Raw genomic sequence first — 18836 nt, 5'->3', positions numbered from 1 at the left:
GAGTAGAGCCCCAACATACCCGCTGGGAGAGACTGCATGTTAATAAGCAAGTGAGAGCTTTATATGTTTCTCCTGGGGCAGTTGGCTAGTCATAAACTTCCTTGGACAGTAGATGCAACAAGATACAAGTCTGAACAGCACAAACACTAACAATCCCAAGAGCTGAAGAGCATTCCGTACATTCTCATTATAACTAAAGTATAATCGCCTAATATAGGAGGAAGAACGTTGATGCTACAGTATTTACGAGTGATTCAAAATCGTGCAATTTTTACTTCCCCCCCCCCCCCCCTTATGGAGTAATTTGCTTAACTAATATCCATCAGACGACGGACTGCATTGCTGTTTTACGAGCCGGAATGCTTTTATGGATGTAGAGGTATAAGCCATGAAGTGGGGACATTTCCTATCCCGGCTTGTCTATGTGCATTTATCCATGACATCTTCACCGCGCACACCTTATGAAACACTTCTATACACAGGAAAATACAGTCTAACGTTGGTAAATTTATTGTAGTAAAACCGAGACACGAGGAATTGCAGATGCTGATATCTTGAGCAAGAAAAAACAAAACAATTTGCTGGAAGAACTCAGCGGGTCAGGCAGCATCTGTGGAGGGAACAGACAGGCGGTGTTTCTGGTCGGAACCAAAACGTTGTCTGTCTGTTCCCTCCACAGATGCTGGCTGACCTACTGAGATTCTCTAGCACTTTGTTTTTTGCTCAAATTTACTGCAGTACTGTTTGGAGTCACTTCTGAACCCTTCACCCTCCAACCTCCGCCACCTGTCCTCACTGAGGTTCATGAGCAACAGTTAACCTGGGAGGAACCAGATTAGAATAAATTAAAATCATAAATTAGTTATTCACATTTTGTTTTCACAAAGTACACCAGGAATTATTGTCCATTGAACTAAACAATACTGGAAAGTGAACACCTGAAGATTTTTAAGAATTTGGGGTAAAAATGAGGTTTTTGGGCAGTGTAGGTTAATTGGCCTGTAAATTGTCTCTATGTGTAGGACAGCACTAGTGGAAGAGTGATTGTTAGTCAACGCGGACCTAGCGAATTAGATCTTTTAAACCTCAAAGCACATATACATACATGGATTTTGAGGAGAACATCGTGCAATATGCAATAATATTCCTTATATGAATATTTAATCTTCTCACCTGGGGATATGAGCATTTTTATGTTTGCAATAAGGATAGTAGATACTTATTGTCCCATGTTTTGCATTATTAACCAGTACCTTTTATTACACTCATACACAATGCTGTAAGTTTACCTCTGTAGCATAGCAGTCACTTTCTTCACGGCTGTAGATGCTGCAATCCTTGGCGCTCTCCTGGTATTCCTTGGTGTTGGTGCTACAGATGTCAGGGCTCTGACTCCCATCTTGCTGCCAGTCCCCTTGATTCCTAAATTCAGGTTGCTGCATGCATGGGCAAGTTAATGAAAACAAAACAAAGGATGGGGAGGGAACAAAGAAACAAAAACTGGGTATAGTAAACATTGAAAAAACTACAAGACAAAGAAAAGTATGAAAAGGAAAAACATCTTTATTACAGTGGCATATGAGAGTGTTTTAAACAAAATCAAAAAGACACTGAGTAAAATTATGGTCTGATTTGTTTGAGAAAACAGAGAAAAGAGAAGAAAAAGTGTGCAAACACCGGTTATGGTGCTCATGCAGTGAGTGATGCAGGGATTAAACCAGCAACATGCAAGCAATAGAGCTCTGATTCAAATCAGGAGTGTGCATGCACTTCTAAGCAACATTCTCTCAATCAATAAAATACTGCAAACCCAAGTCAGGAGTAACCTACAAAAGCAGCTGATTGATTAGCAAGGAAGGCCACAATCCCGTTTACCTTCACGCTACTTGTCAGATTATAAGAGAACAAATCTAGTTACTAGTGCTTTCCCCTGTAACCATATTTTGCTCCTATCTAAATAGTAAGGAAAATACTGGAATATATTAAGGAATTATTAAAGGACACATGGAAAATAACAAGATTGAGCAAAGTTAATTTGGATTTTTAAACAAATTTATTGATTTAACAAATCAGTTTGAAATTTCTTGTGGAAAAAAAGACAAAGTGCTGGAGTAACAGCGGGTCAGTCACAGGGAAGATGAAGGTGGTGGGGGAAGGAAGGAAGGAAGGGTTATTTGTAGGTAGTCACCTATAATTGGAGGATTCGGTGTTCTTACCGTTAGGTTGTAATCTACACATGTGCAATATGAGGGTGAGGGACCCATCTATGGCAGCAGGGAAAACCTTGTGTACTAAAGAAAGGGGACATCTCGGATATCCTAGTATGGAAAGCCTAATTGTTGGAGGAGATGTGGTGGAGACAGGTAAATTGGAGTAAGGGGTAGCGTCTTTGCAAGAGGCAGGGTGAGAAGAGGTGTAGTTTCAATAACTGTGGGAGTCGCTAAGTTTATAATAGACGGCAGTTGATAAGCCCGCCCCCATGACAGAGACAGGGAGATTGAGAAAGGGAAGAGAGGTGTCAGAGGTGCCTGGAATTTCTTGGGCTTGTAGCTAGAGGGCAGGTCTGGGTCAGCCTATTTATTATGTGCTATATTTGGACTTACAGAAGACCCTCAAAAAGGTCTGTACAAGAGATTATTAAACACATTTAGAGCACAGTGTTGAGAAAATATCCTGATGAGCGGGAATAAATGGGTAATTTTTAAATTTCAGTTGGCCAGTGGGATGTAATATGGATCAGTGCTGGGGACCTTCTTGTTTATAATCTATATCAATGATCTGGATGATGCCCTTCAAAGAAGTACGTTAATAATACTGAGAAAGTGAGGTGAGTACAGAGATAATTCAAGGGATGATGTATGGTCAGGCTAAATGAACGGGCAAAGATTGGGTAAATGAGGTAGAATGTAGGAAAATGGGAAATTATCCACTCGGCAAAAGAAAATGGGATAACTTTTTTAAGTCAAGAAAGGTGGAAAGGCATTGGTGGTTAGAGAGGTTTGGGTGTTCTTTTACACAAATCGTTGCAGTGAGCATGTATCAGGAAGTGGTGAAGAAAGGAAACAGTACATTGGTTTTTATTGCAAGAGAATTTGATTAGTGTCATGAAGAATAACCCTGATAAGACCGCATTTGGAACATTGTGTACAGGTCTGGTATCCCCGAGGGAAGATATATTTGCATGGGAGGGGGTGCAGCATACGTACGTTCACCAGATCGGTTCCTGGGATGGTGCGTTTGGTATTAGTGTTGTCAAGTGTACCGAGATACAGTGGGAAACTAAGCTACATCCTTAGCTTATAAGAGGTCCGTTCAAGAGTCAGCTGCAGCGGAGTTCGGTGTAGGAGGAGAAATTAGGTAGATTGGGCTGAAGCTCTCTACAATCTTGGAGAAGGATATTTGACAGGGTAAATGCTGTTTTCCCTGGCTCGGGTTCCTAGAATCAGGGATCATAGTCTCAAAACTAAAAAAAGGATTGGCCATTTAGGTCACAGTTGTAATGAAATATCTTTATGTCTTTAACAAGCTAATGGTTTTTTGGAATGCTCTAGCCAAGAGGGCAGCACCTGTTCACTTGCTGAGTATATTCAGGCAGAGATTCGAAGACATTCTTTGGCATATGGAGGGAATTAAGGGAAACCAAGTCAGCTCTGGAAAGTCACTCAGAGGTTAAAGTTCAGCAATGATCTTATTGCTCGCTTCCGCAGGCACTGAATGACCCACTCCAGCAGCTCATATGTGTTTAAAGCTCCAATGAAATAGATTGTATAAATATGTCAACCATTCAAAAATTTGAATTCAATGACAAAAATAACATGATGGTATTAAAATTAATGCTAGGAAAAAAAAAATCAGATTTGAATCATTACTTGAGAAGGTAAACTACAAATCTTTTTTTCCCCCATGAGCATTAAAAGGAATGTCAGTATTTAGATTCCAAAATCTAAAATAGCCATGAAGGAAATGTAACGATAAAGGCAGCTTTGTCCTTGGGAATGTTTTGGATGCCAGTCACCCAGTGAATGCAGGCAGTGACCAGTTCTACTCATTTCTTTCCAAGGTTGTTTCAGTAAAAGCAAAAATATTATTTAAAATGCTTTTTATCTCTACCAATTTTCCTCACTGCTCACCTGAAAGTATCGACTTGAAACAACTCCAATAGTGACGTTTATACTGAACTACCTTCTCCACGTGTCTGACATTCAAACACAGTTCTTGACAATGTTTGGATTACATGAACAGAGAGACGACTATAGACGAGGCCAAGTCCCTCATCATCCAGCAGCCATGAGCACACTATTGACGCAGACCATCTGATTGTGATCAAAGGCATGAACTGGATTGATCGCTGATCAAATGTAATTCCTGAAAAATTAGGTTAGCCCATGCAGACCAGGGACTAAAAGCGGAACTATTTATTGTACTCTCAATCGGGAGATGAAGCAGAAACACTAAGTTTTACTAAAGGGAAATTAGGTATTTTACTGAACAAAAAGTGGATATCAAATGTTCAACACGTGCATGGGCAATATTTGTCATGCCGTTAACATGCAGTTAAGGTCCAGTACCATGGATCTTCACAACGAGGAAGGTCCCTGGTCTGTGCATCTCAATCATGGAGACATCATACGTCACTGAAGCTGGACATTGCCCTTTGAGTATCGTGGCAGAAGTCCATCCTAACTAGCTTTTGTTCACAAATCATTTCATATCCATGGATTACAATTTAAAAAATGCTCAGTTTCCCTTGATGTTCTAGTTGGTTAATTATGAAAAACTTTCCATTCCGCTATGTATTAAATCTTTGCTTCAACAGAAGCAGTTTATATTATAATTAATTGTAACTAGGTGTAATAGTGGCTGAACCACAATAACCTGAAGAAAGACACAAAACTACATTTGTTTTCAATAACCATAAAAATGTTGATTCATTGAACAAAGATACTTTAAAAAAATCAAAACGGTTAATGTTGGAAGCCAATTTTGAACCAATAGGTCTAGCCAATAGGTTTTGAGAAATACAAATAGTTGAATCTGAATGTTTATGCTTTAATCATGCACTATCTGAAACACTAATGCTAATCCTATGTCACACATCATGCAGTGCCTCTTTTCAAAGTCTTATTTTCTAGGCTGATGGAGAAGCTTCAGAGCCCAATTTTAAAAAGCACAAACTTCAATGCAGAATGCAATAGGCATGGAACAAACAGAGTGCACATCAAGGGAAGTCATGCTCTGATGTACAAACAGGGGGTCATTTTGCAATTCTGAGGTCTACTCATAAAACGTTGCCTGCTGAGAGCATTGATTGGGAGTTTGGTCACAGGGGCTAATGTGCCCAAATGCCAAGCCTGCAGAAGTCCCCAGCATGAGCACACATTTGTAAAATGACACAAGCACCTTCTACAATCCAGAAACTTACACTGACGTTTACAGCCACGGGTTTCAGGGCACTGACTTCAATCCATTTGTAATCAAACTGCTGGTAACTAGAAGAAATGACTGTCTAAAACAAAAGTTCGAATCCACAAAGAATACTTAAATTTTGCAACAGTAGCAACGCACCTCAAATATTATTTTTGCATTCATAGTTACTAAAACGGAAATGGATCATACTGACAATTCCTGGCACTGGAAATATCTATATTCACCATTCATTACCTTCTTGAACCATGCACACCTCATTGGTACAAAGCTCTATGCTCACACAAGGTGTTTGTTACATGCAATGGGTTGTTAGTTTTTTCTGTTAATGTCACCAAAATTGAAAGTAAGAATTAGTGTTAGAAAACTTATATTATTTGCTCACTACGGCATGTAATATGACAAACCAGGATGCTGATACAGGGGTAAAGAGCAAAGGAAATTTAACATTACCTTTAAATCAGTCGAGTATTCTTTTCCTACAGAGTCCATGGGCAGGTCTTGAGACATTGAAGTCAAAGTGGATAGGAAACTTGCTGACTCTGTCAGATGGGGTAAAGGGGACAGACCCCTGTTTTCATCTCTGATGTTTTCACTAAGCTGATCAATTTTCTCAGTAACTGATGTCAATTCGTTTTTTAAGCCAAGGAGCCTCGAGTTAATGCTGCTCATTAAATTAGCGTCACTGACGTTTGTAGCTTCCTCACTGCTTTCACTGAATGACTGTGTTGATAAATCAATGGATGAACAAACCTTGCCGTCAGAAACAAAGCCACTTGTGTCTGAGATTAATAGATCAATGACTTCGCTAACAAGTTCAGCTTGATCTTTAATACCAAACAAAATGTCAAGGTCTTTAGTTCCTAACAAGCGGCCAGTGAAGTCATCGTGGTCGGTCACCCTGCTGCTCCCACTGCCAGATGTTCTCTCCTGAGTTTCCTTCAAGTCATTTTCTCCTCCCACTGGTACTTCTCTTCTCGGCTGGGATGAAGAGAGATCTAGAGAGTCGCTAATCTCCGTGTCAAACTCTTTGCAACACTTTTGGCACTGGTAGGAAGCCAAGTCGTAGCGCTGAAGGTTTGAAACCAGCACCCGGTTCTCGTATTCCAGTTTCTTGACTTTCCCGTTGAGGTCACTGATTTGGATTCTTGCTGCCATGAGCTCTTCCTGCGACGGCTCGTTCAACGACGGACAACTATCCGACCACGTTGACTCCTGATTACACTCACTCTTGTATCGATTTAGTTCATTCATCAGGTGCTTATTTTGGTCTTCCAACTCAATCAAGGATCGCCTTAAGAGCTCGGCCTCCTCTTCCACAAACTGAAGTTGACGCCTAAGTTCTCCAATATTCTCCCCAAACTCGCTGTAGCTTGTGCTGGTCATTCCCAGTCTCACATCCTGGCCCAACGACTCTTTCTCACAGTGACCTTTCAGCTCGTCCATTTCAGCTTTGAGACCGCGGTTCTCCACCTCCAGTTCGACTGTCCTTCGGCTCAAAATGTTGGCTTCCTCCTCCACCAACTTTAGATGCAGTTTCAGCTCTGCTTCCCTCACGTGAGGAGACTCTCCAAAGGCCCCAACAGACACGACGTTGTCCAGGTCACCGTAGAGAGAGCTGTATTTCACCAGATCCTCTTTCATGCTTTCATTCTCCTTCACTAACTTGGTCAGTTTTTTGCACATCACGGCCGCTTCCTCTTTCGCAAAATGGAGCTGGCACTTCAGGTCGGCGCTATCCTCCTATTTCAAATTATAAAGAGTAAACGCATATATTCGCAAGGACCAGTAAGTAATGCCTAGTAGTTCAGAACATATTGTCATTCCCGATAGCTTTTAAACCATCAAACCATTAGCCTGCTACATCTTCTTGCGTATGGCGTGCACAGCCTAAAGTTATAGGACAACTTGTTCTATTTGATCTTATTTGATTGTGCACGCCGGGTTGATTGCATTCATCGAAACAGGGCGGACCACGTGAAGGTTGCAATCTCCCAGCCCAGCCTGCTACATGAAAGCTGCCATTGAGCAGGAAAAGGTGCAGGAAAGATTTAGGAGGATGCTGCTAGGAGTCGAGGGCCTGAGCTATAGAGAGAGATTGCAGAGACTAGGACCTTATTCCTTGGATGCGTAGTAGGCTGCGGAGTGACCATATAAAGCTTTATAAAATAATGGGGGAATAGAGAGGGTGAACGCACACAATCTTGTCCCAGGGTAGGGGAATCAAGCACTAGAGGGCACAGATCGAAGGCGAAAGGGTAGGGGAGTCAAGAACTATAAGGCATAGATCGAAGGTGAGAGGGGAAACATTTATTAGAAATCTTGAGGGGCAGATAGTGGTGGCTATGGGGGACGTGCTGCCAGAGGGAGCATTTGAGGGAGATAAAATAAAATCTTTTAAAAGGACAGGTACATGTAACATGTAATGAAACTGTGTAGGAAGATATGGAGCAAATGTGGGCAAATGGGTCTAGCTTAGATGGGCATGATGGAGGAGTTGGGCCGAAGGAACTGTTTCCGTGCTGTATATCTCTAAGTTGACGGTACATAAGGGTAACAACATGTCACAAACTTTGTATCACTGCCTCATTTTAAGTTTGCTATCATGGAGAAACAGATGCAGGCTAACTACTTTCTGACTGACAGCTGGCGAGAGGGGAATAACTCAGAGAATGGATCATTCCTCAGAAACCATTACACATCTGCCTTCAAACTGACATTGGTTAAATATCTCGAAGAAATGGAACAGGGAAAAAAACATGACAATCCCCAGTCATCCTCAGATCCAAAACATGAAAGGCATGTAACGCAAAGCCTTAACTGTAGCATTGTTGACAAGAATTGAAATACAAAATCAGCATTATATATGCAAACTACAGAAGACTAAGAGTTTTAGTTTAGTTTAGAGATACAGCGCAGAAACAGGCCCTTTGGCTCACCGAGGCCGGACCCACCAGCGATCCCCGTACACTAGCACTGTCCTACACACACTAGGGACAATTTACAATTCTTACCAAAGCCAATTGCCCATCAAACTTGTACGTGTTTGAAGTGTCAGAGGAAAACAGTGTTTAGTTTTAGTTTAGTTTAGAGATACAGCACAGAAACAGGCCCTTTGGCCGACCGGGTCCGCACCGACCAGCAATCTCCGCACATTAACATCATCCTACAACCGCTAAGGACAATTTATACATTTACCAAGCCAATTAACCTACCAACTTGTACGTCTTTGGAGTGCGGGAGGAAACCGAAGATCTCGGAGAAAACCCACGCAGGTCACGGGGAGAACGTACAAACTCCATACAGACAGCATCTATAGTCATGATCGAACCCAGATCTCTGGGGCTGTAAGGCAGCCACTCTACCGCTGTGCCACCCCAGACCATTGTCTTAACCCGCTAACTCTAACAAAGGAGGATACAAGTACTGCTAGTGAGTGACAGACAGCCCATCTCCAATAACACTAATTTCTAATGTGAGGAATAACTCCTTTGGAAAATTGGAAGCCATGATCTTTCAGTGAAAGCTCCCAGGAATTGTATGGGCTCCTAACACCAACCATCAATTCTCATCGTTCAGATGAATAGAATTCTCATGGAACTACCAAAGCTGTCCTGTTTTGGAGAATCTTATCAAACAGCAGAACTGTTGTTAAAGGCACACGGTTGTATTTTAAGGAAGATTTTAAGCAGCTTGTTCAGATCCTCTGAGCCATCTGACCAGCGACCGTCAATTCTGAACTCAGGCAGCAGCTGTAGAACTGGCAGGGAAAACCTTTGTAATGTGGTATGTGCAAGAATATTTCCATATCTGGACACGAGTGTCACACTTCATCACATCTGTCCATTTCAGTTTGAAAACAGTCAAACAGCTAGGTTAACATGGCAGAGATCTGCACAAAATCTTACACTGTAGCTAAAGACAATCCCTCGGTTAACCCTTCTAATTCTACGTCTGTTAAGTTATTTTTATCTTTGTTTGCTCTGCTAATATACTTGTATAATACATATTATATTAACAAATAAATTCAACAGCTATGCTAACCAGCTTGTACACATACAGTCATTGTTGCTGTCTGGTCTACTAAGTGGTGAAGATTCTCACGTTAGAATAGAGAACAGTACAGCACAGGAACAGGCCCTTCGGCCCGCAATATCTGTGCTGAACACGATGCCAAGATAAACTAATCTCATCTGCCTGTACATGATTCATATCACTCCCTTTGTAAAAAAAATAAAAAAATTCCCCCCACATCTCGTTTAAACTATGCCCATCTCACCTTAAAGTTATGCCCTCTAGTATTTGACATTTCCATCCTGGGAAATAGACTCTGACTATCCACCCTTATCTATGCCTTTCATCATTTTATATACTTCTCTCAGGCCTCCCCTCAACCTCCGATGTTCCAGAGAAAACAATCCAAGTTCATACACCGAGTCCATTCAATCAGGCACAATGTGCAAAAAGCCATTCCCCTCCCCGAAACTGAACGGATTCTATACCTGTGGCAAGGGTTTCTTTTCTTGCTTTGTGGTGACACGACTATTTCTCTTCTTCAGGGAACTCTGGAAAGAAAATAAACATATTGTTTTATTACATTTGTAGCTGTTCAACTCCACAGTATATAATCTGTCCCAAAAGGCACTGAACCAGTGGGTAACTGCTCATTCTCCACAAATCCTGTTCCCTATTTTTATTACAACACTGCAACAGTCAGGCAAGATCACTTGATTAAGGATAGTCAGATACCATCCACATTCTTTATGCTGACTGAACATGGTAGACATAGAAAGACTGAAGGGATAACTAGTAATTCAGCTGGTTCAAGGAGAGAATGGGAATCTCCAGCATGTATCTCTGGTTAAAGGTTATTTAACTTTCTGACTGGCCACGGGCGCCTGAGAGAATGCAGAGAGCACAAAATCCCGATTGAAGTTGAGTCAATGAGCACTTAACTTTGGGTGAACCACAATCTTTGATCTTGATCATAAATTGATCTGAATTGTCATCTCTCACTGAAATCCACAGTGAAGTTGAGCGATACCAGCTGCTCGAGTTCTTCAGTAGAAATACAGGGACTAAACTACTAATCTTCATAATTTGAATCTTACAAGGTGGTGACTTTATATCCAAAAAGGCAAGATAATGAGCTTATTTAAAAAAAAACAGTACAGTAAAACTCCAGCAATCTGCTGCCCTGTTTTGTGAAACTCAATGGCTAGATATTTGGCTTAGTTTCTCCCGTTTCCTTTAAACTCCCATTACCTGCCTCTTTTAATCTTACAGGGTTTTATTTCCCTTTAAACTCACTGGAAAATGTAACTATACCATTGTACATCTAAAAAGAAAGTAAATTAAAAGTGTGTCGGTGTGTTAATAGGTGCAACATCAAATAGTCTGGAAAGTCCCCCGTTTCATGTTATCCGAGTTTTAATGTATTTAGTTCTGAAAGCACTTTCTAATCATCCCTTCATGGTTTATTACCTTTATCTACTCAAATTTTACTGAGTTATAATGGAAGAAATATTTTTATTACATAAATACTCCTTCCATTTATTTCAAATGTTGTAGGCAACATCTATTCATGCATTTAATTCTAGACTAATAAAGGGATTCATTAAAAACAATCGTCAAACTGAAGTACAATAGGTGGAGCAAAGGGGAAGCTACAGAGTACAGAATATAGTCCTCAGCATTGTAGCGCATCCAGAGACAAAAAGTCCAATGTCCACAATGGGGTAGAGGTGAATTAGTACCCTGGCTTATGGAAGAACCATTCAGAAGCCTGATAACAGAGGGGAAAGAAGCTGTTCTTAAGCCTGGTGGTGCACTTTCAAACTTCTGTATCTTTTGTCCGACCGCTGATCGATGGTCAGCGTAGACTCAGTGGTTAAGTCTTTCAATTAACTAATCAAACCAAGCTATCAGATTTCTGGTATAATTTTAGTTTTAATGGCAACAAAATGAAACTAAACAAAACACTTAGGATGTTAAAAGCCATAAAAATCTGCACGTTTAAGAAATTCATAATGAAAATCTTGAGCAATCTGTAATATACAACATTGCTGCATCTTGCCATATGTTAAACGAGGTTTTCATCTCCCTAGTGACATGATAATATTTTTGAGATGTCAGCCTGGCTCAGATCCCAGAACATTGCTTGATGTTCTCCACACATTCTTATGCAATGATGGTAGAATAATGCAGACCTAAAGTTAAAGCTGAAACCTACTTGTTTGGTCATTAGGAGACTCATTTAGAAAGTAGCCCTGAAGATGGGAAATTCCAAATGAACTCGTGCAGACTTATTTTCAAAATATCAGCCACCGCCAAATCCTGATGTAAGACTTAATGCATTTATTTGAGTTGCATCAGATATAACTCAACTAAATGTGTTATCCAGTTTAAAAAAATATTAGTGACTGCACTGTCACGAGACACTCTCAAAAAGAGTAATGACTGGCTCCTTGTTCAAAGATACACTTATTTTAACACTTTACATTTATTTTAAGATACACCAAGGTTAGAGAATTGTATCCAGTTATTTGACAGCAGGTCTATTGATCAGCAACAAACAAATGCATCATTTACAGAAGTCTATTGGAGAAGTAACAATCTCGGAGAGCAGGCAATTCAACTTCATTTGAATATAATCAAATTTCATTTGTTAAAACACCACGAAGATTACCAGACTCCAGAGAGTCTGCTGTGGAAGCTCTCTCCACAGAAGTCAATAACAATGTTCATGTCATCTGCGTATTGCAATTACTTGCTGTAACTTATACCCAATAGTATCACAATAACCCACAGGTCTCAACATCAAAATGGCATTGGATAAAGTCATACAGTAGCTGCAAGGCATAGCTGGTTTACTTTTATTTACATATTAGCTCGCAGTTCATAGCTTGCAGTTCAGTTTGCAAATTCAATGTATATTTGGTATCGAGATCTACAGGCTGAATTTTTCTTTTTACATTCGGACTCATGGAAAGTGGCTTTATAACACGATACCTTGTTGATCACTGGTTACCCATAAACCACTGCTTTCTTATTTGTGCCACTTTTTCTAAATGTGGCCAAGTAGCTCAACCACAATGCACATAATCCTTATTTCAGTATTTAAGTAACAATTCAAATATTTGGTCCTTTCTACGAAGATGGTGGGCAACATCTGTAGAAGGACAGATTTAAAATCCAAGCTACTTCCCACAGCTACAAATCAGCAAAATACTTTAATTGTACATAGTTCTGGTATTTTTAAACATGTTTGAAGAGAGAAATCCTACTGTTCTGGTAGCTCCAGTCAACCTCCTCAGTTTAGAGTGGCAAAGTTACACAGCAGTAGAGTTGCTGCCTTACAGCGCTACTCGGGTTTGATCCTGACTATGGGGGCTGTCTGTATGGAGTTTGCACGTTCTCCCTGTGACCGTATGGGTTTACTCCAGGTGCTCCAGTTTTCTCCAGTAACACTTCAGAGATGTACAGGATTGTAGATTAATTGGCTTCTGTAAATTGTTCCTAGTGTGCAGGCTAGTGTTAGTGTACGGCATGATCACTGGTCTGTGTAGATTCAGTGGGCTGAAGGACTTGTTTCTACGCTGATTCTCTAAAGTCTAACGGCAGTCCAGCCCTTTGCCTGCCTGGTGGTGCCACAGGGCTTGTGGTTGTCCTGGCAATTCTTGGGAACGGCGTGGCGGGTAACCAGAAACGAGGCGAGTAAAATTGGAGCTGTGATTAGAAATATTCCTTACAAAGTCATACAATTTGAGTCTCAAAGTGAGTACAACTCCACTTTCCCCGTCTTGTATATCGCTGTAAAATTTAACAAGGCTTATGAACTGAGTTATATCATCATTCCTCTCTGCATTACAGCAGAACATGAAGCAAATGATTTAAGAAGGATAATGCATTAACATATTCTGCTGTATTTTACTACACAGCAATTTACTTCATATTTTGTGCTCTAGAATGTACAGGTGAGGATTTGCTATTTTAGAGATGTCAATTTTTCCTTTCATATTCTTACAATAAACCACTGTGTTCCAAAGTTTTAGCTTAAAGTTTAAAAAAAATCACCACCTTGAAATCCAGATTTTTGGTTCACTTAAGGAGAACTCTAGCACTGAGATTGGAAGTGGATTGTGCCCTTGTGATCAGGTTGTTTAAAAGAACATGAATCACTGCTGCAATCTTGAAAATGTTATGGGAACTGCAGCCAATTTAAATCTACAGCTTGCACATTGGTGCATGCATGGAATTAATAGGAGTCAATGAGGGATGCCTTGAATATCACACATGCCCTCTCGCCCAATGTTAGTGAATGCTGTACTTAAATTAAATGTCAAGTGGTTGGATTGTACGCCAAAGGCAGGATCTTTTCATGACATAGCAGAGATTTTCAGAGGAATAGACACAATATGCAATATTCTTCCTCAGACAATTTGCTTTTAGTTTAGTTTAGAGATACAGTTCGGAAACAGGCTGGTCGGCCCACCGGCTCCGTGCCGACCAGCGATCCACGCACATTAACACTATCCTACTATGCCGCCCTAATTCTAGTTTTTAAAAAAAGGTGTAAAATATATCTGTTTTTTCTTGATACTGTACATGAGCGAACTATCACTGGTACTTAACGAGGTTTTATCGAAAGATACCAATACTAATGGATGTAGTGTTCTCTAATTCAGGAACACAATATCAGCTTTTACCACTTTCATCAGAATTCAAACTCAGACCCTGAAAATAGCAGCGGAACCTAGGATTCAACTTTTCTGTGAACCTGCAGTTCCTTGTTTCTACAACAGTTCACTGTGTTTCATGTGCAGCATGCTTGCTTGATGTATGCAATAGTAAAATACAATACAATACAATACAATACATTTATTTGTCATTTGGACCCCGTTGAGGTCCAAACGAAATGCCGTTTCTGCAGCCATACATACAAAACAAAAAAGACCCAAGACCCAACACAATTTACACAAACATCCTTCACAGCGCATCTTCTCCTCGCTGTGAAGGAAGGCAAAAAAAAAAAACATATCTCTCCCCTGCACTCCCCTCTCCCCCCCATGTCAGAGTCAAAGACAGAGTCAAAGCCCCCGGCGGGCGATGTTAAATGTCCCGCAGCCATTAAAGCCACGCCGGGTGATGCAAGGCCACGCACCGGGTCTTGGTGTTGGAGCCCCGGTGGGCACTCACAAAGTCCCGCGGCCATTCCAAGCCGCGCGGGGCGGTGATGCAGGCCCCGCTCCAGGTAATCTTCAACCCCGCAACTCGGGCAGGAGAAGTCGCCGTTGCGGAAGCCCCGAAAAGCGGTCTCCCACCAGGGACCCGCGGGCTTCCGGTATTACTGTCCACAGACCTGCGGTTGGAGCATCCGAATCTCCGGGTATCGGGTCACAGCAGCGCTCCGCCACAGCTCCACCCGCTCCGGACTCGGCCAGCTCCGTGATGGTGAGTAGATCCGCAGCTCCGCGACTGGAGCCCCAGGTCGTTCCTGTTGGAGGCCGCTCCACGTTGCAGCCCCAACGACAACGGAGACCCGACAAAGAAAAGGTTGGGTCTCCCGTGCAGGGGAAAGACCTTAAAGTTTCCCCACCCCCCACACATACCCCGACAAAAAAAACTCAATAAAAACTACATAGAAACAAGACAGAAAACAATAAAAAGACAGACGGACTGCAGAGGCCGCTGCTGACAAGAGTCGCGCCGCCCACCGTGCTTTTCATAGATGCGATAGACATTCCTACTGCAAGATCAAATATGATGGAGCGCATCATGCCACTCAGTTCATCCATGGCATCCAGAGTGGATTTGAGGAAATTGAAATGCAAACTTAACTGGTCTTATGGTCAATAACTCAATACAAGCTGAGCTCTGAGAGCTATTGCCCATTCCATTAAACACATCTATTCTGGCAAATCTATTACAATTAATGCATGCTCCTGTATTTCTGGCACAAACACAATATATAACAAGCAGTATTTATAATTTTCTTTAAAGGAGATTGCAAAAAAATTAAAGAATGCAAATTTAAAAAAATGAAGGTCAGGATATCCACTTCTTAAACATGTTGTTCTCTGTGCAAAAACCACAGGCTTTTGCTGAATGTTTAAGAAGGAACTACAGATGCTGGAAAATCGAAGGTGGACAAAAATGCTGGAGAAACTCAGCGGGCGAGGCAGCATCCATGGAGCAAAGGAAATAGGCGACGTTTCGGGTCGAGACCCTTCAGACAGATGTGGGAGTGGGGGGGGGCGGGAAGAAGAAAGGAATAGGCGGAGACAGTGGGCTGTGAGAAAGCTGGGAAGGGGGAGGGGAAAGGAGGAGAAAGCAAGGACTACCTGAAATTGGAGATCAATGTTCATACCGCTGGGGTGTAAACTACCCAAGCGAAATATGAGGTGCTGCTCCTCCAATTTACGGTGGGCCTCACTCTGGCCATGGAGGAGGCCCAGGACAGAAAGGTCGGATTCGGAATGGGAGGGGGAATTAAAGTGCTGAGCCACCGGGAGATCGGGTTGGTTCGGGTTGGGCGAAGCGATCACCAAGCCTACGCTTGGTCAGCTGTTGCTGAATTTTCATTTAATAATCTAACGATACGTCCCTCCGAAAGACCATGGTCAATGTTTCTATTGATCAAATGTTAAGACTTTGCCAAGCCTCGGTTACATCAGTGAAGCAGGAAAATAAATCTCTTAAACATAAAAAAGTCTAAAGAAGATGTAAATGAGAAAGTTTGTGAAAGCTTTTAGAAAATCTCCTTAAAAAAGTTTGGTTAAATCATCAAAATTGCCCCGAATTAAGCCAGGAAATGGTGTTAAACAAGCAAGCTTTATTAAAGTAGAGCAGTGAGCCAGAATGCGCATTGGGCTGGAAAGTTGGAGGAAGTTCCATTGACTTGCAGCCTGCATATTAAACGCAGGTTTCCTTAAACTGAAGTGCCCCTAAAAAAACACTTAAGTGTCGCTGCGACTTAAACACTGTTGCTCCGGTGACAACTATATAACTTTAAAAAAAATGAGGTTCACTACAGCCATCAGGCTATTAAACACTACAACTTCAAATAAGCTCTGAACTACAATAGACTATTATTATTATTGCACAACTATTGTTTTTTTTTGAGTATATGTGCGGGTGTGTGTGTGCGCGCGCGTGTGTGTGTGTGTGTGTATGTGTTATATATATATATAGTATATATATATATATATATATATATGATATATATATATATATATATATATATATATATATATATAATATATATATAATGTGTATACTTGTGGCTATGTATATATACACACTAAACTTTTTTTCTCCTCTGTCGTTTATCATATTGTTTACAGTGTACTATGTGTACATATTCTGTTGTGCTGCAGCAAGTAAGAATTTAATTGTTCATATGACATTACTCTTGACTATTATAAACATCCTCTTGTGGAAAACTCTGATTTACTACATTAGTAATAACCATGATCTCTCAGTTGCTACCTTGTGTGGAGAAAATCATCCTACAAGTTAATTCAAATCTTTGCCCAAAACAGCAATATGGTGAATATTTTGCATACGTATTCTGATGATACTATTTGATGAGGCATTGTGACAACTTTCCTTTTCGTTTGGAAGGGAGCTGTTCAGAGAAGTATAATGAAAGTGAGTACAAAGACATCATTAGATTGGCAGGGAGAGGTTTTTTAAGTCAAGAACAATGAAAATAGAAACGCTAGCATGAAACCTGTCTGCATTTTGTTAGAATTGGATGACTGGAGACCACTAATAGGGGAAAGATTATCAGCACAAAATATATAATTAGAAAAACAGTCTCTTATTCAATTTTACATTTTCCCCTTGCCGTAGCACCTATCACTGCATTATAGGAACATGCCGATATAAAGTGTCTGACTTTTACATAAGAAAAAGTATAAAGGACCCTGGTTATGAATTTGGACAGATATAGGGATGGGAATGATTTAGACAGCTATGGGACAAATGTGCTAAGTTAGCCCAGTATGCTAACTTAACCAGCGCGGACAAGATGAGCTTAAAGGCCTTTTTCAGTGCTGTACGGCGGACTCCAGCAGCAAGGTGCAATGTGCAATGTTAGGTTTGCTGTACATTACAAAAGGTTTCAAAAAAAAGTTTTGCTGGAGGGAAGTTGAATACAAGCCAATCAACCAAAACATAAGAAACATAACAATTGGCAGAAGACGATAGAAAGTGCTGGAGTAACTCAGCGGGTCAGACAGCATCTCTGGAGAACATGGATCGGTGATATTTCAGGACGGGACACTTCTTCAGCATCTGTAGTTCCTTGTTCCTACATATCAATTAGCAGTCTGTAAAGGTACCAACATGTATAGAGTATTAAACAGGGGATGTTTGGTTTGAGAGTAATGCTTCCTGTCTCACGATTGAATTAAAAAAAGAAAGCCATAGGTAATAATTAGTGAAGAACTGCTTACATTTGTGCTACAGCTTGGAATTTCACAGACTTAAGTTTGTCATCAAGGTGACAGGATGTAGCATTAAATCATTCCTAAACTTCTCACACTCTCTTGAACTGCCAAAGTCACGAAGTTGGCTGTGTTTTTACAAGCCTTCCAGAACAGGCATCATGCATTGTTGTAAAAGGGAAAGGGTGGGGGAAAAAATGCAGATAGCAGTGTTGTGTTGGATCATATTCATGAATCTACAGCTAAATAGCCAAAAGTAACATTGATGATGGGTGGGGATTTGGCAATCTGTCGAGCCTGTTTCTATAGGAACAGCAAACAACGGGAAGCCAATGGAAGGGCGATACTGGTGTTGGGGCAGGGACCGGGGGGGGGGGGGGGGGGGGGGGGGGGAGTTGTGGATAGTAGATAAGAGTGCAGCACACAAGGAGTACATGCTGGATCAGAAAGAAGAGTAAAGCTCTGCAAAAATGGTGGCCCATTCTAGGAGCATGTTTTTGAAGTAAATGGAGGGATGCTTTGCATTTGTGTGGATGACCAAACGTGGTTAATGACCCCTGTCATTTATTGCTCCATTTTCTGGGAACGTATTTAAAGCATTAATCAAGGATTTCCTGCATAATTCAATTGTAGAAAAAATGATATAAAATGATAATGGCAAAGTGTTGGAAAACAAACTACATGCGAGGTTCATCTGTTTAACTGAGGCATAATACAGTAGGAGTATTTTGAGAATTTTACTTTTAAGAAGAATTAAATCAGATTCAAGCAGTTTGATTTGCTAATACATACAGAACATTGCTACAAACTCAGCAAGTCCAACAGCATGTGTGGAAAGAGCAAGGCACGGCTTGCCTGGACAATGGGTTCAGACAGACGGTCTCTGATCTGAAACATTAACTTTCTTTCGCTTTCCACAGATGCTGTCTGACTCGCTGAGTTTTTCCAGCAAATTTTTCC

The 18836-nt window shown here is 41.0% G+C and overlaps 1 protein-coding gene across 2 annotated transcripts in view; it reads right to left on the bottom strand.

The window, feature by feature from the left end:
• soga1 (suppressor of glucose, autophagy associated 1) overlaps nt 1-18836 on the bottom strand; it is a 70440-nt gene that overhangs the window by 28573 nt on the left and 23031 nt on the right. For both annotated transcript variants that reach the window (XM_033041308.1, XM_033041309.1), the window contains exons 4-6: nt 9927-9989; nt 5878-7167; nt 1290-1436 (exon numbers count right to left, since the gene is read on the bottom strand). In XM_033041308.1, the coding sequence (XP_032897199.1) occupies nt 1290-1436; nt 5878-7167; nt 9927-9989 (1500 nt within the window). The remainder of the gene's footprint in view (nt 1-1289; nt 1437-5877; nt 7168-9926; nt 9990-18836) is intronic.

Source organism: Amblyraja radiata, chromosome 23 (assembly GCF_010909765.2).
Source record: "Amblyraja radiata isolate CabotCenter1 chromosome 23, sAmbRad1.1.pri, whole genome shotgun sequence".
NCBI lineage: Eukaryota > Metazoa > Chordata > Chondrichthyes > Rajiformes > Rajidae > Amblyraja > Amblyraja radiata.
The sequence above is the reverse complement of the archived record's forward strand: the minus strand, read 5'-3'. Positions and strand labels throughout refer to the sequence as shown.